The following is a 27,487-nucleotide window of genomic DNA, read 5'->3' as shown; positions in this document are numbered from 1 at the left end:
ACCCTACCAACAAATCAATCTTTAGCCCTAAAACACATAAATTTCCATGACCCAATTCTCAAATCTACTACAGTTGATGAAAAAATCTTATATTTGATACAGACCAACAATAAAAATGAAAACTTGATAAATTTAACACATCTAATCAATACTAATCACAGAAGCAGCAGCTACTGTACAAATTAAAACCCTAGAGAAAATTTGGGCAAATCAGAAGAACAACAAAATTAACAAACTTTAATTGAAATTATAATGTACCAATCATCAATCAGGTTCTTGGATACTAACCTTGAGAAAGGGATTTAACACAAAATCCAGAAAGATTGATAGAACCCAATGTACAGTGTTGAAATAAAAATATTGAATCTTGAATTATATTAAAGCATCTCCATTGATAAAGGTGGGTTCTTTTTCTCTTTGGTTACAGTGGATTTGCTACACAGAAATGAAAATGGTGGAAGTAAAAATCAAGTTTCAGCAAATTTGTGGGGCGGGAAATCGAATTTTGGTAAAATTAAGGGTCTTTAAGTTTTTGGCCCGCCTTGTATGTTCAAAACCTATTAACAATGGGCGCGACTTTCTTACTTGGAGGGAAAATGATTGGGCCATTATTATAGTATAGCCCACATTAGATGGGCTGGAAATTCAATTGAATCATATGGCTGAATTCATAGCATAAAATGGACCTAACTTACCACTATTTGTTGAGAGTTCGGCAACATGTATTATATTAGGGGCAAACTACATCAATCCCACTACATTATATCCTAATTGCTATGATTTTCGATAGTTTCAAATATGACTTTATTTATCATATTTCGTACTTAGAATATATGACTCTGAATCCACGAGATATGTGTATCTGTCAAATTTTTAAACCGAGATACATATTTTATTTGTTTAAATTAATTGGTTGTAACTGATTTCCTTAATTAGAGGAGTAATTGAAGATTTTTATGATACTTGAACAACTAATTCTGAAAATTTAAATTAATCAAATTTCTTAAAATAAGGCGGAAATCAAGGAGCGTATCTATGTTTAATTAACTTCATTTTATTATTCTTTGAAATAATAAATTCATTAATAGAATTGTTTAGTATTAATTTTGTGTATTTGTTATCTGTATATTGTATTAATTTTATGTATGTAGTATTAATTTGATGTATCAAATATCAGTTTCATACGTTATATCCAAAAACATGTATCTCGAATAGATAGTAAGCATATACATCTAATTATGTGTATCTATATATGGAAAATAACTGAAACACATGAATTTAGGAACAAATCATAACTGTGAGTATTTGTCGTATCATTAATCCAAAAAAGATAGAAAAATTCAAAATTCTTCCCTTTTTTTAGCATCTGAAATTGTTTTATCATAGATGTATAGTATATGTCGTATAATATGTTGCTCGTTATGCATACGATGGTAGAGTATCTATCGTATCATATATTGCTCATTGTGCTTAGATCCGACAGACATTCGTCATATCCATCAAAATTTCCACTTTTTCATCCCTCCTACTAATGAAGATTTGAAGAAGGCCCTCAAGTATCGGAGATGAAATTTGAGTCAACTGGAGAAGGGAACTGTTAGAGAGAAACCATGACTATAATTTGGCAAGAAAAAAATACAAATAAAAACTAGGACATAGCATAAATTTCCATTAAAGTCATACTCTTTGCAGTAAAATATATGAACTATACTTGATTCTTAGGAGTAAAATGGTTGATTATTCGCTTATTAGTGGAGGGAGAGATGCTGATAAGGTTGGAGATTGAGGGAAGTTGATAAGAGAGAAAAATATTTGAATGTTATTAAAATGTTAATTGTGGAATTTAAATAGAAAGATAATTAATCAATTCTTATTTTAAGGGATGAGTATCTAATTGTATCTTCAATAATATAAGGCATAAAATACTAAAAGTAGTAATATATGTAATTGTTTGATAGTCGATGTAAGATTAGTATATATGGTAGTGATGTATGTCTAATAAGGTAGTTTATCCTTATATTGCAGACTTAATTGGCATAAAATAGTCTTACTTTGTAATGTTTGCATTATATATTTATAGATGAACTACATAATTAGACATACTTCATTATCATATATTCTATTATTGACTATTTTAAAAAAAATATTATGTGTCTTACCATTAATTAAGAGTTTACTATCATACATTGAGGAATATACATTTAGAAACATGTTTTTTGCTACCAGACATACTAAAATATGAAGGGAAGCGGGCGAGATTTCGTTATGTGTCCCAAATACATGTGAATCACATTAGATACATATATTTGTATGTATCTGGTGTGATTCGCATGTATTTGAGATACCATATACATAGAAGAGTGGTGAAGAGGGGCAAGGGAGATGAGCGAAATTTGTCATATACGCAATGATTTATTAGTTTAATCATATGAGTATTAATTATGTATATCAAAATACAATAAATATATCGCACAATATTTACAATGTATTTGGTCATAGTTGAATAATATAAATACAGTAAGAGACCTCTATAAGGTGAATTGTTGCACTTATGTACTGATAAATTATTTTTTATTAGCTACAATACATTATCTTGATATTTAATTGCTATACTGTTTATTCTCTAAAAAACATATTATAATAAATAGTAATAAGGTATTGACAATGTGTCTGGTGGCACACTTGTTAATCGTTACTTGTCATTTCATTTGTATACAAACTGTCATAAGATGAAATAAAAATAAACGTGTGTCCTATTAATTTTTAAGTACGTTTAATACAACTTCAGGAAAAAATATTTTACTCAGTATGATTTTATGGACTGAATACAATATTGAATATAATATGCCATTATTCTTAGGCTAAAATTGCTAAACAAAATATTGGGTAAAAAATATGTCAATTTTACGTTAGTTCTTCAAATTTTGATTTTTCAGTAGTATGTATCAATTTCTAAGTCTATTCCTTCAGTATGCACCTAATGAAATGGGCTATTTTTTTAATTCAGAATAAGTTATTTTAAATTTGTGTTTTAAAGTTTAATCCAAAATAGGCCTGATTTCATGCTTTTTGAAGTTTAATATTTTTATCACCAATGAAACTAAATTGAGTGATCAACTCTTTGAAATTCTTTGTTGATTAAGTCAATTTTTTATTTTTATTAAAATAAAATTCAGTTTGCCAGTCTTTTATACAAAAAAAATATTAAATTGAATGGTAAATAAACCTTTACAATCTGTGTAAATGATTAAGGAAACGTAACAATAATGTTGTTAGTGTAAGTGTGCAGAAACACGATATGCAACAATATGAATTGTATAAAAACACCTTATAGAGCCTCCTTAGTGTTAGAAATCCACCAATGAATTTTAATTTTTCTATTTCTTTTAGCAATATGAATTGTATAAAAAACACCTCATTAGTAAATAAATAATTTTAGTTTACTATTTTTTAGAAGAAAATAAAATTAAAATTTTATCACTAAAATGATCACTCAATTCAAACTTGTAACCTCATAGGTAAAAGAAACAATTCGTATATGTTTTAAACTACTTAATTGAGAGTTTAATTAATATAAATTCTTAATATATTTTTTTATACTATTATATGTAGGGGTGTGCACCGAACCGATAAAAGTGTTATTGGTTTATTGTTATTGGGTTATTGGGTTATTGGATTAACGGGTTTTTAATGGTTTTATAAAAAAAAAATTTGGTTATCGGTTCGGTATTGATTTTTAATATTGGGTTATTCGGTAAACCGATAACCCATTAAGATAGACTAGTAATTTACTACTTTTATTTGTACATAAAAATTATATATTAATCTCAATACCTTAATTGTTACTATCTTTGTCCTTTAGCCTTCAATTCACACTTCACAGTGACTTCGAGATCACAATTTCACATTATAATAAATGTTAAAATCTAAAATAAGAACCTTATTCCTCTTAATTTCTCTTTGTGTTACGCTTGTATAGTTCTTTTCATGTTTGTTATTATTGTTTCTATTTTAGGAGCATTTGTAAAGTTACATTATTGAGTTTTAGCATCAAATTTATTAGAAAAGTCATATATTTGTTTTATAAGTATTTTCTTATTGGTTAAACCGAAAACAGAACCGTTAAGGACCAAAATCAATAAACCAAAAACCGATAAAAAATATCTTATTGATTTGGTTATTGGTTTAACATATTTTAAAATTAATAAACCGAACCAAACCGACCGATGCACACCCCTAAATTTATATCATTTAAAAGATATTCATAAATAAATATTTAATTTATAATCTCAAAAAATGGGTCAATCATCTATTATAGTTATGATATAATATTGTAAAATACCTGCTATAATATATAATAAATACTCCTTCCGTCCAACAATAGTTGTCCACTATACTATTTTGGGATGTCCAACAATACTTGTCCACTTTATGAAATCAATGGATAATTTTACACTAAATTCCTATTTACTCTTACATTAATTATTGTCATTTTCCTTTTACATTTTTCAAGACCTTATATTTATTATATTCAAAGGGTGATATAGTAAAATAACCATTTTATTTATAGTTTCTTAACAAATCAATAAGTATTGTTGGACAGGGGATCGGAGTATGAAGTAATATACAAATTAATAATAAATGATCATAAAAAATACAAAGCAAGAAATAATAAAGAATTTTAGTGTAACATCAAATTGATCAAATAGTGGTATCACATATGAACGCACATTATATTACGCATCTCAATAACTCAAAACAAGAATGATGTGTTTGCACAATTTATTTTTAGGGAGAAATAGAGAAGTATTCTTTTTTAATTTGTTGACTCATTCATCCTTTCTTATTCACTTTATCTCCAAGACAAATTAAACTTCAGGGTTCAATAATGGTAGAAATTAGGGATACCAACTCATGTTATTTTCATGCTTGCCTCAAGAACATGATCGTCCAAAATTACATTAACAAATTTTCTATTGTCAGTGGAGATATAATGCACACTCAAAAAGATAATTATGTTAGAATTTATATATATATATATATATATATATATATATATATATATATATATATAAAGAATTATTATATCTCTTATTTTATTTGAAAGAAAATATTATTTTATGTCCTAAATTATTTATTCCTTAAATAGCCTTAATTAGTTATTACTCCAAATAAATTATTAATGGCTCTATTACAATTATGACATAGACTTTATTCTTCATGATGATAATGAGTCATCAATTCTTTACCATTTTTGGATTATAATCCATTGGTCTCAACGCATTAGAAGGTGAAGTGATTTTTTTGATCTATAAATATAGAAGTCTTTTCCTATTGAAAAAGATAAGTGAGAACATGCCAAAAGAAATTATGCTTCTTCTTAAATTTTATTGCTAAGTTTTCTTTGGATTAAATTTTTGTCAGTTTTTGTGCTCCTAATTTTATATTATGAAAATTTCCTATAATATTCATAAAGAAGTATTTTCCGTAAGACTTTCAACAAATTAAAAATATGTTATTAAATTTTGTAAGAAACTACTACATATAAGTGTAAATTTACCGTCAACAATCCTACCTAGTGTCCTAGATGCTTGTTGTAACATCCGTAACTTTTAGAAAAGGTTCAAATCATTTTCCATATGCATATAAATCCGATTTCGATATTTCTAATTTGTACATGTGTTAAGATCAATTCCTAGTGTTGTAAGTCGAGTTAGAGTCATAAGGAACATCTAGCACTAAGTCGAGTTCAAAGTTTCTCTATCAATTAAGTTTTATCATGAGATGATGAAAGAGTCAACTCAAACGACCATATCTCATAGAATATAAAGAGTTAGGTAACTCACAACCTATCAAATTAAATGTCTATGATTCTTCTTTTTAATACTACCAATTGTTCATTAATTCGAGTTTGAAACATAAAGTTATGATTGTTTTACTAAGACATATCTAAAATGACTATAATAGTAACACCTATCAATTCATAGAATCGCCGAATAATTTAGCGTTTTGCCGAACTTGCATATATTATTTAAAGTCAACAAAAAGTCCTTTACTACAAGTAAGCTAAGCTATTAAACTAATATTGGATAAATATTCAAACCCAATAGTGAAAAACAAAGAGTTTCTCTTTTTCAAATAAAAAAATAAAACAAATTTTCCAAGAAAAAATGGCCAAAAAAATATTAGTCTTGATTGACAACCAATCTCATCCAAATCCCCAAATCCCCAAATCCCCAATTCATGATTCACCCATCCCTATCTTGATCTACATCGAAAGGCGCGCCAAATATATCAACTTACCTCACTTTTCCTCCAATGACATAACTCCACGTGGCATGCCATTCGTGACTCCACGTCACACTAACGTTCCGTACAAACTATTTCAATTCTCCTCTCAACATTTCCATTTTCGAACCTCCATAACCGTAACACGTCTTCTTTCTCTATCTACCTATACATACACAACTCTGTATCTATACATTTACTGATTTATCGTTTTCGTTTCAAGATTCCATGGAGCTTCAAAAGATCAGCTCAAAGTGTCTCCAAATCAGTGAAGAAACGGCGGAAGTGGTGAACCGGCGAATCAATCTGCTGACGTTGCATTTGAACCCGGTTCAGGACACCCCGGTTCAGGAATTGGAGCTGCTAAGATGCGCAGGGAAGATGAAGGCGATTAACGTGAGCACGGAGACGCTGTCGGAGTACATGAGAGGGAAGCATAGGGATATACAGGAAGAAGTATTTGCTTACTTTAATTCAAGACCGGAACTTCAAACACCAATTGAGATATCGAAAGATGAACATAGGGAATTGTGCATGAAACAGCTTGTGGGTTTGGTAAGGGAAGGTGGGATTAGGCCATTTAGGTATGTGGTTGACGATCCGGCTAAGTATTTTGCGATTGCTGAAGCTGTGGGAAGCGTTGACATGTCACTTGGCATCAAAATGGGTGTTCAGTACAGGTAAGAAAAAAAAATTTCTCCTCACCGCCTTGACTTTAATTTTGACATATTTTCACTATTGAGGTCAAATTTGTTTGTGAAAACATTTTTCTTCTGGAATCACACTGGTGGGTATGTTGTTGTTTTCATTGTTGATGCCCGGAGTAACAGTTATATCTGTAATTTGAGTTTAGAGTAGCACTGGTATTTATATATGTAATTTGAAATATTAATACGTATTCATATTGCTGATTTTGGGTTTTAGCTAGCCTCTGTTTTGTTTTTATAGTTTCTCTTTTTCGGGGAGGATTTAGAGGTCTGTGGAATTTAGCCACTTAGGTGTAGTTGGTATGAAACAGTTTGATGCTATGTGAAAAATCATTTATTTTGTGCTGATTATATACCAGTAAGATCATTTACAAGGACCAATAGGATCCAGAAATATGCCAATATGCAAAATGTTTTCTTCCTTGCAGAATGCATTTGATGAAGTTTCTGCAGATCCTTTTGGGGTTCTATAGCTTTATTTGAGTTTAAGAGCATGCATAGAAACAAGATAGAAAAGCTTCCTTTTGAATAAGATTGTATGGACCAATCGGATTCGTATATTCTCAGGGAAGATATTTTTCATAGGATTCTAGTCAAGACCTTGATTGCTATTTGATGTTTATTGAGGAAAGATCTTCAGTATAAGGCACAGACAATGTTGCCGCGCCACTTTAGTATACCATATCTCAGATCTAATCCGGATCAGATCAACTATAGTGTTTCCTTCTTTATTGCTATTATGTACAAATGATTTAAGTTCCTAGTATAACTTATGGCCATGTTGCACCTAATTGCCAACTTATCATCTATGCAAGTATGCGAAAGCTAGAATTTGATGCTTCTCAGAATGCATCAGTTCCAAACCTTAAGGTTGTTGGTGATCAAGAGTACCCTAGTAAAACTTACATACCATAGGGTCTTCTTTTCTAATCCTCCCTTTGTTACTGTATGATTCAACATGGTGTATTTTCTGTTCTAGTTGCATCTTTTCCTGAATCTCGATTGCTATAGCAACTATGATGGTATCTTATGTTTTGAGTTTCTCATTAATAGAGGTAATAACGAATTCTTAACGGATTGGACTTTCAATACAGTCTATGGGGAGGTTCTGTAGTCAACTTGGGAACTAAAAAGCACAGAGACAAATACTTTGACGGTATAGACAGTGTGGACTACCCGGGATGCTTTGCAATGACGGAGCTTCATCATGGTAAAATGTTTTGGACCACTACTTTTATTCTTATCGTTTCACTATCAACTTCCATTTTGTACTCCCTGGTCAATGTCTATGATGTTTATATGTTCTTTGGTCGTGTGCACTACACATACAGTTGTTTTAGCAATTGAGTTAAGGGAGATGATGTTTGCGTATAACATACGTAGCTAAAGTAGTGATAAATACTTTACACATTGGCTCAATGCATATAACAAACGTTGGTAGGAATTTGCAAGATTAGGTTGTTCTGTACGTGTTTGTATCCTTGACTTATTTACAGCATTATGTTCCAAAGAAACATTCAGATCATTTTTTCGTCCTCTTTTTCTAAAGGAATATTACGGAATATAACTGGGATATCTGAACGTTGCAGAATGTGGTTAGTATTGCCCAGGCAGTTGATGAAGTACATATCAATTAACATCCATAAGAATGCCACTTATTTGAAACAAAACCATTACCATATAGTGCTGTTATTTTGATAATTAGGACACTTGGATTCAGTCTAATCTAGTTTGATCCTTTTGATCACCAGGTTCAAATGTCCAAGGTCTTCAGACAGTTGCCACCTTTGATCCACTCACAGATGAATTCATAATTGACACGCCAAATGATGGGGCTATTAAATGGTGGATTGGTAATGCTGCCGTTCATGGGAAGTTTGCAACAGTTTTTGCAAGACTGATGTTACCAACTCATGATACAAAAGGTGTTACTGACATGGGTGTTCATGCATTTATTGTTCCGATAAGGGATATGAAAACCCACAAAACACTGCCAGGGGTTGAAATACATGATTGTGGCCATAAAGTTGGCTTGAATGGAGTAGATAATGGTGCGTTGAGATTCCGTTCAGTAAGAATTCCACGAGATAACCTTCTTAATCGATTTGGAGATGTTTCACGGGATGGGAGATACACCAGCAGCCTGCCTACAATTAGCAAAAGATTTGCTGCCACACTTGGAGAACTTGTTGGTGGTAGAGTTGGCCTTGCGTATTCATCTGTGGGTGTTCTCAAGATTGCTGTTGTTATTGCAACAAGATATTCTCTTCTGCGCCAGCAATTCGGTCCTCCTAAACAACCAGAAGTTAGTATACTTGACTACCAATCTCAGCAGCACAAGCTTATGCCGATGTTGGCTTCAACCTACGCATTCCATTTTGCCACACTTCATCTGGTGGAAAAATATTCTGAAATGAAGAAGTCTCATGATGAGGAACTGATAGGGGACGTACATGCACTTTCTGCAGGGCTTAAGGCCTATATCACTTCTTACACAGCAAAGTCATTGAGCACATGTAGAGAAGCTTGTGGTGGCCATGGTTATGCCGCTGTCAATAGGTTTGGAAGTTTGAGGAATGATCATGACATATTTCAGACATTTGAGGGAGACAATACTGTTCTTCTGCAGCAGGTTGAGATTTGAGATTTCAAGTCCATTTCCTCTTGCATACAAAAAGAACTGTTCTATTTCTTAATTATTTTAAGCAAAATATGATAAAGGGACAGGGTATAACGACTGTTCTTATGATCCAGGTAGCCGGTCTTCTGTTGAAGCAGTACAGGGAGAAATTCCAAGGTGGGACGCTCACTGTCACATGGAACTACCTAAGACAATCCATGAATTCTTACCTTGCTCAGCCTAACCCGGTAACTGCTAGATGGGAAAGTGAAGATCACTTACGCAATCCTAACTTCCAGTTGGATGCTTTTAGGGTGAGTATTTTGTGGTTAATCTGACGACAGTACATATTGGCATACAACAGCATTGTATATCTAACTAATGTTGTAACTGCTCCTTTTCCAGTATCGTACGTCAAGGTTGCTTCAAAGTGTAGCTATCCGGCTTCAGAGGCACTCCAAGACTCTTGGAGGATTTGGTGCTTGGAATAGATGTTTAAATCACCTGTTGACACTTGCAGAGTCTCATATTGAATCGTTCATTCTTGAAAAGTTCATTGAAGCAGTTAAAAAGTACTTCCCTAATCACAGTTTGAGAAACTTTATCTTTCCTTCAACTAGTATTTATCTAATTCTCTCTTTTATTTGCAGTTGTCCTGATGAAAACTCTCGTGCTGCCCTAAAACTCGTGTGCGATCTATATGCCTTGGATAGAATCTGGAATGACATAGGAACTTACCGCAATGTGGACTACGTGGCCCCTAACAAAGCTAAGGTATGAATCTAGAGAAAATTAGCTGGATATTTAGTCACTGTACTTCATCTTTATATCTTGAATTTAACACTAAATGCAAATTAAACCATTCAAGAGTATAGTACGCGACATCAGAATCTAACTGCAACTTTGCAGTTGATATGGTTCTTAAGGATTATTCTATCTTGATGACCCCTTTCATCGTAGATACTATGACGTTTAGTAGTTTTGTTCTCTTAAAGAATCTAGATAACCATATAGAGTAAATGACTCTTGGCAAATATGGTTATCTTAGAAGTTAAATGAGCAAGTTATAAATTTTCGTTTAGTTATAACACTCTCTAGCCAGGTTGATTCTCTTCTATGCCTGACCATCCACTTTTAATTTCACAGGCAATTCACAAGCTAGCAGATTATCTATGCTTCCAAGTTAAGAATATCGCAAGGGAACTTGTTGATGCCTTTGATCTTCCAGATTATGTTACGCGTGCTCCAATTGGTGTGCAGACTCCATCAGAAGCTTATACGCAGTATACTCAGAATGTTGGGTTCTAGTTTCTAACAGCTCTGATTTTCATTGTTCAAGAAGTTCCCATGGTCCTTATAAGTATACTTTGTATCCCATTATTTATCCTGATGTCAAGCTTCCTGTATCACTTTTATCTTTGGTAAAGCAAGCTTGAGGAATTCTTGTTGTATTCACTTCTTGTCAACAAGTTCTAATAGGTGAACTTGATGTACTTGTCTCAACATTATATATGAAATCAGATCTGAAGGGGTGCTATATATTACATCAAGCATTTGCATTATTTATGGTGGTTTCTAAATATAGTTATTTCTGATTATTTGTTATTTTAGAAATATAAATAAAATTAATTGTTATTTCTTCTTTTTTACCCTTAGTAGTAATATATACTTATCTCATTTCTAAATCTTTCTTAAATATTCATTTAAGAAAGATTATGTCTTAAAATAAAAATAAGATAGTTAGAAATTTCCTTAATTAGTGTTTTTTAAGGGAGGTGTAAAATAGAAACACTGAAAATAATTTGGAAGGGAGGAGAACACTTCAATTGAGGGATGAAGGCATATAAATAGAGTAAATATTTAGAGAAGAGAGACTATAGTAAGATATGAATAAGAAACACTTTTTAAGAGACATTGAAAATAGAAATACACCAGATAATTTGAGATGGAGGGTTGTTGAGCAAAACATAAGACATTTATAAGCTTCTTAAATTCATATTCTTGACAGATTTGTCAGCCCCAACAACAGCAGAAACTGCTCTGCATTTATTTTGGTATTGACCATTTGAGCTTACTACGTTTTCCACTGATGGACCAGTTGAAATGGTTCACATCCCACACCTACTTTATAACAATAATATAGGTAGTGTAATTTCATAATTGGAGTCCAAAAGGAGCAAAATATAAGCAGATCTTACCTCTATCTTATCTTATGGACGTAAAGAGACTCTGTCAGCCCAAGTACAGTAAGTCCCACACCTATCTTTTTTTTCTAAATTCGGAACTGCTACAGCATCCCTAGTCACTACAAATTGATCCCCACATGATGCAGCAGCTGCTGTTTTGCTAGTAACTTTGACCTTGATAAGAGCAATAATGTTTACTTTGATAAGAAATATGTTAAAACATAATACTGAGACAACAGTTAGGAAGAGAGTTAACAACAGATGAAATGTTGCTGCCTTCACTACGTAGTTTTGAAAGCTCATGCATGATGCAACTCGCAAGTAGAATGGATATTTAATCATTAAACTGACTGAAGAGTCTACTTTTTAAGTTAAATTAGTAACCTATTTTCCACCAAAAAGAGAAGGCATAATCTTCTTAGCCACTTTTGATTTACAATAACATATTTTTATAATGCAATCATATACTAAAGGATCTTGGTGCTGGTCGATAGTTCAGATATGCATTTCGAGCTGTATCGCATTTCTGCCTTATATCTTCACACATCTTTAAAGAAGCCTCCGAGAACTTGGTCAGACGGTCCAGAACCTTTGTTAAACTCGAGTGAATGCAATTCAAACTTGATGACTTATCATCGTTCTTCTCTTCATCTTTCACTTCCAATTCCTCATTCCCTGGTTCAGGAGTAGTTTCTTTCTTTTGCAGTTCCTCGGATTGGTGTCCAACTGAATGCCGCAGGTCATACAAGAATTCCTTAATGGCATCACTAAGCTCTTCAGAAGGCAGAGATTTAATCCCAGTGGACCAGTCACGACAAAGCACAAATATTGGTGGGGCTAAAACTCGTCGAGGGGAAAATGCTCTTCTGCCTTTGGTTCGCTCACGTGGTTGCAGGATGCAGTTTTGCAGCCAGCTGTTAAGAGCTTCCACATATGAAGTATGGCTGTTAATCCAGTTGGCAAAACTCAAGCCAAAGCACTCTACTTCATCCTGCAGCCGACTCATAATCAGCTTTTGAGCATCACCCTGGGGACTAGAAGCCGAAGCTTTGGCATGGTATGCTAGAGAAATGGTTATATACTGAGCATGATGGCATTCAAGCATCGCTCTCCACATTCTGATCAATCTGCATGGAGCCCAGATATTACGAATCTAATAGTAAACATAATAGCAAACATAAAAGGCATGTGCATGGACAGATTACCCTAGAAATGAGGTTTCAATAAAATAGTTCCTCAAATTAAATATCCAATAGCAGGAAGAGTAAAAGAATTGTTGTCCTTACCCTTGGATAAGTTCCAAAATTTGAGGCAACAACTCTTCATCCCTCATTTTCTCTATCCGCTTTGATATTGAATCAACTGAATATAGAGCCACCCTGATGCGTGAATGGAGATCCTTCACCACTGACCGTGTTTTGTCAATTATTTGGGCACTAACATCTTTGGCAAATTGATGCCTAAGTTGGTTACACTTCCGATCATAATCTCTCCTGATTGACTCAATCGTCTACAAATTAAAGAGGATGACCAGCAAATGAGCTTTGAAATCACACAAAAGGAGAAATTATCTTCTAAAATTACCACAATAATGACATGCCCATGAAAGGCTCTATAGTTCATCTCATTTCCTCAAGATTCAATTCAAGAACAGTGATGAGGTGTGAAATACAACAAAACTATGGAAGGTCCAGAAACCAAAATGAAAATGTATCTTATCAATATTAGTATCAATACTAAAAGAAATTTCCGAATTTCTGTCTTGTTTTTCACATGGTAATTTCCTCCCTATATACAAATTTTCTGAACACCCACTCCGCAGAAAAGAAACATTCTTCGATTGGCTGTTATCTATTGGCACTAGTGAGAACTGGAGTAAATGGAGCTCCTGATCCAGAACAGCTTCTAAAAGAAGGATTTTCCAGTATAAAGCAACTGAAACTGACGGGACAGATTGGTAGTTTGGAGTACTGCAGTAAGACATGGACCTAAAAACCAAATACTTTATAAACATAACTTATTAAACATCATTTTTTATGGATATAAATAGAACTTGCTAAACGTTCTTGTTGTCAACCAGATTCTGTCTTTATCAAACAAATAGGGATTCTTATGAAAGAGCAATGCCACAACAACAACTGCACCAGCAGAAAGATACATTTTAACATCATCAAGGAGGATAACAAGAGATGGACTTCTATGAAAGTGAAGCTCAATGATAATGAATATGCTTTAGACTGAATAAAAGAAATGTGCTCAGGCACCTCAAGCAGAACAGAATTTTGTCAAAAAAGGAAAAGTTGGAAGACAGGGTGTTTTCATGTATATAATGTGAATGAGTAATATAGAAGACCCACATGAAGTTTTGCAGTCCACCAAGAGGACAGAGAAATTAAGGGGAAAAAAGTCCAACAGATTTCAGCATTTTGGAATTTCTCATTAACTTAGTATTTCCAGATCTCTGGTTATAGAGCAATGCAGCTATCGGCCTACGTAATACTCCTAGGGGCAGTCAATAGGCTACACATTGTGTAGTTTAGGATGAACAACACCCAAGGTGTAGCCTACAGGTCAATGATGTGGGTTGAGACACATGAGATCTCAGGTTCAAATTCTAGCAAAAATAAAAACACACCAGGTGATTTCTACTCGTCTGTCCAAGTATTGGTGGACAGAGCTACCCAGTACTTGTGTTGGTAGGAGGTAGCAGGGACACATTTAATTAGTCTAAGTGCACACAAGCTGGCCCGAGTATCACAATTATCAATTGAAGGGTCATTTCACCACATGTTTCTCAGTATACTCTGTCTAATGTGTCATTCAGCTACTAAAATTATCCTAGTTTGATCAAGGCTACTAAAATTTTCCTTAATTCTCAAATTCTGCAGTATTTTACTCTAAACCATTTTTAAAAAAAAGAATGGTGTATTTTACTCTATAAACCATATTTAGCAACTATTTCTTGGAAGTCTGCTTATTAATATCTGAAGATTCAGCTTTTATTTGTATTTGAATTGCTTGAGCTGTAATTACAAGCTCCCTGAGCTAATCCTGCACCAATGTAATAATTCAAAATAATCAGGACACTCAACTTTCTAGGTCAGTACCTTCACTTCATCATAAAGTTTCCTCTCCCATGCATATACTCTGTCAAGGGTGGATGAGTGGCTTCCAGCTATCATACAAAAATCTTCGACAAAATCACTTCCACTATCATCATTGTCATCCTTACTATTAAGAGGATTCCTCGATGAAGATGATCTAGAGGATGTGGTCCTCTTCCAGATAATCACCTTTGTTACATGGTCTGCTTCTGCATAGCACTAGAGTATTAGAACAGCAATGAACAGGAAAAAAGAGTAGAAATGCTTTGATCAACTAAAATATAAAAAGCAAATGATTCGTGAAAGACCTGCTTCAATTCTTAGTGCTACTGTGCTAGCAAATTTTTGAACTACAACCGAACTTGAATTACATATTTCTAAATACTAGGTGATTTCTTCCCATAGGTCCTAGCCTTGGTGGACAGAGTTACCTGGTACCTATTATTAGTGGGAGCTGGAAGTATCCCGTGGAATTAGTCGAGGTGCGCAAAAAAGGCACGAACACCATGGTTATTAAAAAAAAAAAAAAAACTTACTCCATAACAATTTTTTTAACATTAACTCCATAATCAAGTTTGTCCAGCATTACTCCAAACAGGTTTGATAGTTAATTATGCTTTTAGTTCCGTTAATGGGTAGTTGTGATTTAAATCCCTATGTTTGTGTTGTGTTTTTTTAGATAATAAATCCCTAGATTTGTTGGAGCACATTAGGACTAGAATTTCTTGAATCGTGGACATTTCAGCTTCGCCTTGGATGGACGTAAAAAGTAAATACTCTCTCCCTGTCTCAAACTCAAATTTATATGAAGTCTTCCGATTAGTGATGCCCATAACTGTTTGAAACCGTTCTATAAATAATATCTTTTAAAACATTCACGAGTTTTTAGACTTCACATATCAAATTAATATCTTAAAACTCTGTACACCATCACAAGCTATAAATTCTTTTTTGGATAATCGTGGTGTTCGGCCAACTTGGGCGCGCGCACCTTAACTAATTTCACAGGGTACCTTCTAGCCAACACAGGTACTAGGTACTGGGTACCTCTACCCACCAAGGCTTGGACAAACGGGAAGAAATAACCTAATGTTTTTGTCTCCACTGGAATTTGACCCAAGACATCATGGTCTCAACACACTTCATTGACCACTAGGCCACACCCTTGGTCAATAGCTTAGGACACCTCAGTGATCTTCTCGGAGTAAACCAAAAGTTTAACCAAGGTAACTACCTCTGCATCCCCAAGCTCCACCATCCACTCACAACTCTTGCATCCCCTCACCACAGCCTTCACTGTATTTTTTCGCTCAATTTTTTGTTCTCTCTTCTAACCTCTCTTATCCTGCAGTCACACACATTTCTCTTGCTTCCTTTCCTTTTCTTTTCTTTCTATTTCGAATTTTCTACATCCCTTTCTCCCTTCAATATGCTATACAACACCGCTTAGCACCAAGACTACAACCCAATTACTATAGCCTTTACCACCATCAACAAGGCATCAACCCGTCCATCTGCCACAGCCACTTGCAGTCACCACCAGCTTTCTCGCCCATACTCAACAATGCTCACACTCCTCCACCTACCCAAAGCCCCAACTAGCTCAAAGAAGGAAAGAGAAGGACAAGAATTATGTAGGACAACGACTCAGATATGACTTAAAATGACCACGAAAGACCAAAGAGACATTTTCAAAACAATTGTCGAGGATGCAAGTGCTGCAAAGTTTCTCAACACGCCTCTTAGTTAAATCTGTCAACATTCTGACTTAAACGCCCATTTCATCAATATTAAGGTTTACAGTGCTCCAAAAGTAAGATCAACCTTTTTGCTTCAAGTAAGCTCAAAATGTTGATAAAAATTTAACTATTTTGCTCATAGTAAAAGCAACTGTTTTGAAGGGAAAAGCCTACAATATCCAATCTTTACAGCTCTAGTAATTACATGTTGATGTGATTATCTCATTAACACACAGCCTTCATGAAGAAACCCCAAGTTTACTGCCTTTGGAGTAACACAATTAAGTAAAATCACAAATTCTGCAATCTAAAGCCTGAATTTGGATTTATGTTTCCTCTTTTGAGGTTGTTTATATAATGTTTAATTAAATAACCAAATTGACAACTTTTATATGAAGACATGATTTATTAATTTGTTCAATGAACTTACCACCAGCCATGTTCTCACCCACTCTTCTGCAGCAACCTGAGCCCATAGAAGACAAATAGGCGGACACCGAAGATTTTCCTGAAGAAGCAATGTATTAGCACTTGACCATAGATACCAAAAAACCATGTGAATTTCAGTAGGTAAAATGATGCAAAAACCAAAGTAAGCAATAAAAGAGCATTCTTTAATGTCTCAAAGAGACAGTTACCTTTGGCCTCAGAAAACCCAACTCTGATTTTGCTAGCTTCGAGCATTCTTGAAATCTCCTTTCCGGATTCAGATGCTCTAAAGAATCGATGTTCAATGTCCTTTATGCTAGAAAGAAAATCTTTGGCTCTATGAGTTATGAACTCTGAAGGATCCTCTCTTTCATCCACTAAAGGCTTGTCTCCCTTTGAACCAGATACTTGCAAGGCAGATTTCCCAATCGTAGTCCCAACTGAACCATTTGCTTTCGGCTCACTGCTCACGTTATTACCCTCACCACCAGATACTTGCTGACTATTATTCTCAGCCCTCTTAGGCATAACTGAACTAGAATCATGAAATTCCAATTTACCATGACCATTACTTCTAGGTTCAGATTTAGGTGTCAAGAACTCTTCTTGAATCCCATTGTCACCCTCATTATCTTTTTCACCAAGTTCATCAAAGTTCAGTTGCCTACCATTATGTGTAACAAACCTAAAGCTCTCATTATCTGTAGGGTCAAAAAAATCCCAAGACCCTGAATCTGGAGGTGGGGGTGGGGGTAATGGGGTTAAGAAATCAACATCATCTACATACATATTGGTTGAAGGTGGACTCACCTTAACAGTGACAGCAGTAGGTCCAGCAGACTGCATGTAACTCAACCTAGTAGCAATAGGAGGTGAAAGGGGGCTTCCATTTAGAACAGGAGAATCTGAAACCCCACCAACGTGAGATGGTGAAGGTGATGGATACGACGAATGTGACGGAGTTTTATCAAGCTCAGTAGCTGAAGTTGATAGAGATGATTCTATCAACACTTCAGCCTCCGCATATCTCCTAAGAGCAATGCCTATATTTCTCAAAGATTCAACATACGAAACATGAGCAGCTGCTAATGCATACCTAGAATCAACTGCTTGTTTTATAAATCTTTTCCTTTCTTTACACAATCTCAGAGCTTCACTCCTCTCAGATTTTGAGCTTGCCGCACCCATTTACACAAAGAAAAAAAGACAATCAAATCAAACCACCCACTTCCCTGAATTGAACATTTCCACCATTAACACTGATTTTCCCCCCAAAAACACTAAAACCCTAACAACAAACCCAAAACCCTTTTTTCATCAAAACAGATAAAATGGATAAAAGGGGTTCACACTCATGTAAAAAACTGCAAAAAGAAAAAGAAACACTCGTAAATCAGACCACTTCAGTCGAAGAAACGAAACCCAAGTGAAGCTGAAGAAAAGCTCTAAAACAGAGGAGAGAGTGAAAAGCGAACAAAATAGTAATCTTTAAGCCCAATACAAAGGTAACCTGAATCGATTGGACAATGAAATGGAAACCATTCAATGAAAACAGAGCATTCAGTTCAACTTTTTAAGCAAAGGGACCACTACAGAAATGATGAGAAAATAGGTAGAAGAAGAAGAAGAAGAAGAAGAAAGGAGGGAATCTTGTACAGTGTTGATGCATTAGCCTCGGGAAGTGTGCTTGAATGCTACTTTACGTTTCTTTCCTCTTTATGCATAAGAAAACGAAGATTTAACAGGGGTTGAACAATACTCGTTTATTTGGTTCAAAACTTTATGGTGAAAAAAGATTACAACAATTTTTTTCATAATTTTTTTAAATGAAAGAATTTATTTATTTTCTCTATTTCAATTTATGTAATAAAATTTATATTTTATATTTAATCAGATTATTTGTATAATTATAGTCATACATATATTTATGATTATTTTATATAAATGACTTATGTTAGATCACAATTTTTAAGAAAGTATAATACTTTTTCATTTCAATTTATGTGATGTAGTTTGATTTGACATAAAATTTAAGAAAAAAAGATTTGTAAAATTTATGATTTAAAATAAGTCAAAATACTTGTGTGAGTATAATTTGTATCATTAAAAATAATATGACATTTTAAAATTAAATTATTACTATTAAACATAAAATATCTCATTCTTTTTAAACGGATTAAAAATAAAAATAAATCGTGTAAACTAGAACATAGAGTATTATATTTCGTGAAACAAGCCATTGAATAGTAGTTGGGATAATAATGGAAAGAAAATGGTTTAAGGAATTTATAACTCCAACATAATCTTTGTACTTAGCAATAATATTTGTGAATCAAATTAGTATTGTGTCTAACCAATAGATTAGAAAAGAATGACTAAACTACCCCCAATCAAATTATTTTTTTTATGAAAGTATTCACATTTATTTGTAAATAAATTAGCAAAAGGCTTTTTAAGAGTTGAATTAATAAAATTATTCACTTATTAATGATTTTTTAAATATCATGTAAAATAGAAATTGATCAATTAATATAAAACGGAGAGTATTTGTGTGGGCGACATCTTTTGAACAGAAAAAACCTTTGCACATATTGGCAACAAGCATTCTCTTTGATGCAATCTGTGTCAGTCAAATTAATGAGTAATTAATTGCATTGGCAAATGTGATTCTATGACTAAACTACCCCCACTCTAACGGCTCCTTTTCTTTTCACTCTACTGTCTTTTGCTTCAGTTTTATTTCCTTTTACCTTACATTACTCCGTTTCATTGTATGTGAGGTAGTTTGACTCGGCACAAAGTATAAGAAAGAAAAGAAGATTTTTAAAATTTGTGGTCCAAAATGAATGATAAAAATTTGTGTGACTGTAAATCATTTCATTAAGGGTAAAATAGATATTTTATAGTTAAATTGTTATTTAATATAAAAATGTGTCATTTTTTTTGGGACTGATTAAAAAGGAAAGTAAGTCACTTGAGACAGAGGGAGTATTATTTTTGGTTAATTCAGAAAAATTAATCGAAAGGGAAATATCACTCATTTTTTCATTCTAATTTATATGGGAAAAAAATTTCATTTTTCGTGAAAATGAAGGTCACACACCCAAAACATTTTAATCTCTATATAAAAGTACTTGGATATTATAATTAAACCGTTATATTTAATCTTATAAACTTTCGACGTGGATTAATGACAATCATAAATATATAAATATACCACCAAAGTAGAGTAATTTTAATTGACCAGTAAATTTTTTGCCTAATAGAGGAAGGTAATTACGTAGAGGAGACAAGTACTAGTGGGGTAGAGCCCTCACTACGTGAGGTCGTAAATTTTTTACACAGAAAAAGAAGTGCAATTGAATATACATTAGTGTATATTCCTTACATTTTAAAAATTATCAAGTTTGGTTTTTTAAAATTTATTTATTTATTTTAGTTTAATATAGAATATTCCACTTAATTTTTCTTATTAAAGTATTTCTTTCTGGTCATACTGAAGATCTGAATCTTACTTTTTTAGCCCTTGAGAATATATTTCTATGCAATCTGATCCTTTTGTCCCTTTACTTAACAGAGTACTTCAATGGCTTTATAGATTCTTATGTGTATAATAATGTAAATTTTGAGAGAATCTTACATGTCAGGACCAATTAATTGGTTCATAATGGCGTGATTAAGCAGGTAAATCATCTTTTTAATTTGTCTTATGCTCATTCAATGGTTAGGTAATTTACACTTAAGTACCTTAAAGTTCATGGATATATCAATTATCCTCACAACTTTTACCAAAGTTACATTTTTTTGGTTTTGAAATAGCCGTTAAAAAGGATTATTATTTTTTTGCATTCTGTTAGTTGAAAGATAATTTTGAGTAAAAAATAAAACTAACTCATTTTGAATAATTGAAGAATATATTTAACCCTTATCTCTCCTATTAATATGAAAAGAAATAAAATAAATAATTTTTTAATAAAAGAAGTAGTTAGAGGAGGAGCAGGGCGAATTTTTTGCGGATTTTGCGCAAAACAAAAAGAGAAAATTGGCGCCTCTTCCCTCGTGCAAATTACTTTATTTTTTTGTTTCTTTCTTCCCCTTTTTCCTTCTCTTTTTGAAGTCCCTTTTATCCTTTTTGCCCATTTGTATATCTTATTTTGTTTTTTAATTATGTATTTGATATTAGTATTAAGATTGGACCAATTTGAATTTACATTGGGTAAGCTCATTTGGAGGTACTGTTTTCTATTAAAGTTTTTTTCACACTTAAAATTTGAAATCGATATTTCTATTAGAGGAGGAGTAATTTCATTCACCACATCAAAATATGATTGTATAATTCTTTTTTTTTGAAACTTTGGAGAAATTCACCACGCTATCCAAAGGTGCGTATTGAATAAATCTATTCATGCATAATAGCTCGCAAATTATACATTAGATACTAATGTGAATCACACGAACTCTAACTGAGAAGACTGCTAGTGACGAAAATTGATCATCGAACCAACTCAGTCAATCCACGTGAGTGTATAATTCATTTTAACAAATAGCCTATTATGCGATCAATATTTTTGTTGTAATTGATACGGGTCCGAAAGAGATGGTAAAGAATGAAAAAACAAGTGTCAATTATATTTTTTACAAATAGAAAAACTAATTTACAATATAGCGGAAAACTAGTTTTAATTATAAAATAGCCGAAAGAAATTAGTTTAATTTTTGTTTCTTTACACTAAATAATGAAAGGAAAAAATAAAATAAGAATAAGAAACTCAAATAATGATAATCAAAAAAGTCAAAAAACAATTTATGTATGAAAAATATACCTGGTACTTTACTAGAAGGATTCATATATGACCCTACATGATTATTTTTTTTAAATTAAAAGTAAAAAATATAAATTTAAAACTAACTTTTTTACTTTCGTTAGATGAAGGGTATATATGAGTTTCTTTTGTAACGGTAGGGGTATATGTGAGTCATTTTGTATAACAGTAAGAGTATATACAAATCACTTTCATTACGAGGGTTATATCATCTCTAAATGTCAAGGTTGAGGGGTATAGTATCTCTTAAATGAGTTTTAAAAAAACAACGAGAAAAGGATAAAAATAAAATATGCTTATATAAAGGCTAATTCAATATTTAAAGTTTATGAGTTCCTAGAGTAACCTCAAATTAATATTACGATAATAACTAAATTTACAGTCAATATTTAGTAAATTTATTAATCCCTCTGTCCCAATTTATGTGATATATTTCATTTTTCGAGAGTCAAACAGTTTAAGTTTGACCGAGAATTTGCTCATGAAATCTTCAAAGTTTTTAAAATGAAATTTATATATTTGTAAACTACATTAAAAGTATTATAAGTCCCAATAATTGATAATTCAAAATATTTAAAAGATATATAAAAAGTTTACGGTCATAGATAGAGTTGTTTGAATCTCGAAATCCGAAATGTGTCACATAAATTGGGACAGAGGGAGTAGTACGTATATGAAATAAATATAAAAGTTATTGAGTTCACATGAACCAACCATTTCAACCAAGCGTTTGATCTCAACAACACCAGAATGCTTGAAATCCCTAAAACAAACTTCATGCTAATTATGCTTTCCCTCATACGATTTATAACTTTGTCTTAATACGAAACACGAGATTAATCATCAGCTAATCTCACATAACATGACTCACCTAACTTAATTATCATGAAAAAAAATCGTTTGCATGCCACTTTTTATTCTTTATTTCATTTCAATTTCAAAACATTAATTGGTCAATGTAGATGTTCTACTGATTTCATTAGTGTTTGAGCTATCATTATGCAATTTTAAATAATTTTTAGTTATATGTACTCATTGTTTTTCTCTATAAAAAAAAAATACTACTTTAGAAGTCACTGACAACAACAATAAAAAGAACTTAGTCAATTGGATTGAAATGAGTTCAGTAAAGAACATGAAATGACTGTACAATTATTTCGGTTTGATCATTTCATTTTTTTAATCAAGTTGGTATTTTAAAATTTGATTTTGGTATTTTGTGATATGGAAAATTGGTAATTATAGTTTGTTTGATTTTTATTTTTATATACGTTAAAACTATGACTTTGTCTTTTCAAGAAACATTTCAATTATATCATACTAACACTTTAAATATGTAAAAATATTCAAGTTAATTAAATTTCTTTTGTTAATCCATTGCACAAAAATAAAAAATATTTCAATTAAGATAAAATAGTTAAAGTTTTAATGTCTAAATAATTAGTGTTGTACTAATATTATTCTATATATTTATTAGAGAAAATACATAAAATGCTCCCTGAATGTAGAAACACAACTTACTTTAGCACTTAAACTACATGGGTGATTAAATACCCCCCTCCCTTAACATCTTTGAAGTGAATTAAATACAACCTTGAGAGTAGAATACCACTCTCACCTGACACATCATAGCCATGTAAGCGCCACGTCACAATCATGTAAGCACCACATCATTAATTTTTAATCTTTTTTTTTTGCTTATTCACCCTTTTTCTTAAACATTTTTAAAAATTCATTACACTAATCAATTAATTTAAAATGCATTTTAAAATCAAAATTGCCCCACCTTCTTCCACCCGTTCTCTTCTACGCCCCTGTCACGACCCAAACCGTCGTGATTGGCACCCACACTAACCCTCCGGTGGGAGAACCATTACTACTAACCAACTAACCCCAAAACTACACATTTAAAGATATGGAAACGGGTTTAAATGCAGAAATAAAATGGAGCTCCCATAAACTCTGAAGTCTTAAACAAAATCACTACCAAACATTGCAGAAAACCCCCTAAAATCTATAAGTCAATGTGCCAAAACTCTAAAATTCAACAATGTCTAAGAAAATGAGTGCAACCCAAACTAAACATAAGCATATCTAAAGTACTAGTCTAAGTCCGAATAGAAATGAACTAAACATAACGAGAACTCGTGGAAGCCTGGAAGGAATGGCTCACCCTTGAATTTGATCTAGATCAGTGATCTCCTAAACGAGGTATGTCTGTAGCCGTCTGAAGATGCCTTGTACTCAACAAAGAAAGAGCAAATGCAATATCAGTACACAACCACAGTGTACTGGTAGAATCACGCGGCTATTCTAGTAAGTGAAACATACACAAGTAGTTACAACATAGTAAACACGCATATACCGAACATATACAATATTAGTTATCATCTCAGGATCAATGTACAATTCCACATTCTCAATAATACACGTGTATGACAAGTCAATGGTCCTCTCATGGAAACTCATATCGAAACTGTTAGTGTGCCGGATGGTGACACCCGATCCAAGTTAGTGTGTCGGAACGTGACACCCGTTCCAATATATATGTCCGTACGTGACATCCGATCCCAGTTAGTATGTCGGAACGTGACACCCGATCCATCCAACATGCCACAATCACAAACACAATATGCATTCTCATAATCATACAATCAAGTGTTGATTCATGGCTTACAATCAATCATTCATACTCATTTACATTAGGTGTGATCAATAGTGCAACATTTGCATACATACATGCATTACAATGAAGCAAATACTAACATACATCACACAAAATCCCTCCTAAGGCACTTGTATAATTCTTAAGAAGAACAAAAAAAAAAAAAAAACTAAAAACATTATATGCAATACTTTCGTTTTAAAAAAAAAAAAGAAGAAGACATAGATCCTATTTATTTTTTCTTATTCTGTTGATAAATTTCAATATATTTTAATTTATTATTATTATTAAAAAGTGTCAATTACTACTCTCTCCATTCATTTCTATTATTTATTGTAAAAACTTAAATGTCTCAAAATTTATTATTCTACGTATTCCTATTTTTTATTGTAAATTTAAATGCCTAAATATTTAACTCCAATCTTTCATTTCTTCATGAAGAATGAAAAATCTATATGTATCTATATATTATATATAAAACTAAATATTAAAAGTGATTTGACACCTCTCTTTGGCCAATGATCCTATTTATTTTTTTTATTATTGTAATTTTCACAATATTTCTATTCATTATTACTATTAAAAAAATGTACCAATTATTATTCCCTTCATTAATTTCTATTATTTATTTTAAGAATTTAAACATCTCAAACTTTCCTACTCCACTTATTCCTATTATTTATTGTAAATTTAAAGGCATAAATATTTATAACTCAAATATTTTATTTCTCCTTAAAGAATGAAAATTTATTAAAATAGAGTAGTCTAATGAAATATCATTTCAAATATATTAAAAAAAATATTAAAATACCATACTATTATAACCTATGAATTTAAGGGTTTCGACCAAAAGAAAAAGCTCATATAAATTTGAAGTATTGTAAATTATATTTCATGAAGAGGTAATTTATAAATAAAATTATTTTAAATTATTATTACATCGCGCGAAGCGCGAACATGTTTTCTATCTCTTTATAACCACTAAAAAATTACTATATGCATGTATTACAAAGTTATAATTAAGATTTAGACTAATTAATTATTTCATTTTATAGTCATGACATTAAGAATATAGTAAATTTTATTTTCAAATTTATAAGTTTTTAGTTAAATGAAAGTGAACTTTGTGTCATATTTTAAAATTTTGAATTAACTTACTTAAAACTTATTATATAGCAATAAGATTTTTGAGAACAAGAACAAATGTATTATATCGCATCAAATGGTTAACATTATTAAAAGAAAAATGAAAATTCTTATTACATATATAGTCCCTAGACAAGATGTTTGACGAATATTCAAATTAGATTTAGTCATTTCATTTCAGTACACATAAAATTTTTCAACTTAACTACTATTTTCGTTTTTGTGATTGAGTTCGGATCATTTTTCTTTAGTCTTTTGCCATAATATAATCAAATAATAGGTGATGATATACTAACTACTTAATTCACCATATAACCTCCTAATATCTCTCTTCATTGTGTAAATATTTCAATAGCTGGTTTAAGTTCAATTCCAAGGCTTCCTAGCTAATATTGTCAATGACTTCTCTGTGCGGCATTGGTTTGCCATTATGTTGAACCTAGAGGTATTATACTTGGTAGAAGAATTATGTATAGTCATTTTTTAATAACTAAGTTGAATAAAAATTTCAAAATAATAAATGTGTTTGAATTTATTTATTTTAATAAGTTGAATCAATATTGATCTCGGAATGTATGTAAAACTAGTGACAAATTTTTTTGTTTAATAGTTATATCTTGACATGCAGATCTTCTATACATCATCTTCTTTGCTTATGAGTGAAAACTAGTTAATACCAATATGAGTAATTGAGGTCACTTTTTATGTATCTTACTCATTGTTTTGTTAAGATAAATTTATCTATCTTACTCATTGTACACCTCTACTTTGCACCATCTAACTTGTAGAGAAGTGTTGAGAGATAAAAGTTGTTTAGGTAAAAAAAAAAAAAGGTATTTCAGTTTTTCTACCTAGTTTGTCATAACTAACTAGTCAAGTAGTTCGTTTTGAGTTAGCGGATGCTACTATATAATGATATTATTGACACAATATGAAATAAATTTTATTCAGAAAGTTTTTCTTATTCCTCGCACATTCTTTAAAATCTTGTTTACCAATATACTATATTTGACTTGGATAAGTTTGAAGAGTTTAAAGATCATTGATAATTTTCATTGATACATATTTGAAATAAACTCAAATTTGAAACATAAATTTCATGTATCATAAAGAACAAACTTTAATCATCAATTTATTTATATAATTTTTAACAAACCTATTTAACATTTACTTAATAATACACAATTCATTTTTTTCAAAATTTAAAACTTACATATGAATCCATTTTTGATAAATTGAGAATAAAAGTTCAGATCAAGAATTCAAACGGAGTTTTATAACTATAAATCAAGTCATAATTCATTAATATGTTAGAAAATTTATGCTTTTTGCTGAATGAACTTTTTTGTCAACTCTTTGATTTCACTTTGTCACTTGATATATTTAAGACCACAAGATTAAATAACATGCTGATACATTAGTTTAAAAGGAAAATTTTATGAAATAGCAAACTATTAATTCAAATTAAATGCTCTAGCCATAGTTTATTTCATTTGTAATTCGCAACAAACATTCTATCTTTATGCCATCTGATTCGGCATACAATTAGCCATTTTCGGTATACAATTAGTCATTCGGTATACAAATGTATAAAATGCGTTTGTGTTTGTATAAAGCGAGAGAAAAGTGTATATACAAATACAAATTCATATATTTTCGTCCTATACACTTATAATTATACAAATACAAATCTTATTATACAAATTACAATGTATAAATGAATTTATACAAGACTAAACAATTTGTATAAAATTGAAAGTATCGAGCGAATTAAACAAAT

The 27,487-nt window shown here is 31.8% G+C and overlaps 2 protein-coding genes across 2 annotated transcripts; one reads left to right on the top strand and one right to left on the bottom strand.

The window, feature by feature from the left end:
* The first annotated feature begins 6,399 nt into the window (after positions 1 to 6,399).
* On the top strand, positions 6,400 to 11,159 carry LOC125829463 (acyl-coenzyme A oxidase 2, peroxisomal). Its single transcript, XM_049508673.1, has 7 exons — positions 6,400 to 6,968; positions 8,090 to 8,205; positions 8,747 to 9,627; positions 9,750 to 9,929; positions 10,021 to 10,187; positions 10,266 to 10,389; positions 10,762 to 11,159. Exons 1-7 carry the CDS (start codon positions 6,517 to 6,519, stop codon positions 10,921 to 10,923), a joined length of 2,082 nt encoding a protein of 693 aa, XP_049364630.1. The 5' UTR covers positions 6,400 to 6,516; the 3' UTR covers positions 10,924 to 11,159.
* Positions 11,160 to 12,123: 964 nt separating this feature from the next.
* Positions 12,124 to 18,691, bottom strand: LOC125829459 (protein ALTERED PHOSPHATE STARVATION RESPONSE 1). Its single transcript, XM_049508672.1, has 5 exons — positions 17,283 to 18,691; positions 17,075 to 17,152; positions 14,909 to 15,114; positions 13,088 to 13,311; positions 12,124 to 12,928 (listed from the first exon to the last, which is right to left on the bottom strand). Exons 1-5 carry the CDS (start codon positions 18,259 to 18,261, stop codon positions 12,262 to 12,264), a joined length of 2,154 nt encoding a protein of 717 aa, XP_049364629.1. The 5' UTR covers positions 18,262 to 18,691; the 3' UTR covers positions 12,124 to 12,261.
* Positions 18,692 to 27,487: the final 8,796 nt, after the last annotated feature.

Source organism: Solanum verrucosum, unplaced genomic scaffold, assembly GCF_900185275.1.
Source record: "Solanum verrucosum unplaced genomic scaffold, falcon-dt-bn FXZP01000031.1, whole genome shotgun sequence".
NCBI lineage: Eukaryota > Viridiplantae > Streptophyta > Magnoliopsida > Solanales > Solanaceae > Solanum > Solanum verrucosum.
Note: the sequence above shows the minus strand (reverse complement) of the source record. Positions and strands in the feature narration are given on the sequence as shown.

Bases quoted from the DNA above. Each gene is read 5' to 3' on its own strand.
- LOC125829463 (XM_049508673.1), top strand. From the start codon at position 6,517: ATGGAGCTTCAAAAGATCAGCTCAAAGTGTCTCCAAATCAGTGAAGAA. The intron at 9,628-9,749 runs GTTGAGATTTGA...CTTATGATCCAG, and splicing joins ATACTGTTCTTCTGCAGCAG to GTAGCCGGTCTTCTGTTGAA. The intron at 10,188-10,265 runs GTACTTCCCTAA...TTTTATTTGCAG, and splicing joins TTCATTGAAGCAGTTAAAAA to TTGTCCTGATGAAAACTCTC.
- LOC125829459 (XM_049508672.1), bottom strand. From the start codon at position 18,261: ATGGGTGCGGCAAGCTCAAAATCTGAGAGGAGTGAAGCTCTGAGATTG. The intron at 17,153-17,282 runs GTAACTGTCTCT...TTGCTTCTTCAG, and splicing joins TGGGTTTTCTGAGGCCAAAG to GAAAATCTTCGGTGTCCGCC. The intron at 12,929-13,087 runs GTAAGGACAACA...GGCTCCATGCAG, and splicing joins ATTTTGGAACTTATCCAAGG to ATTGATCAGAATGTGGAGAG.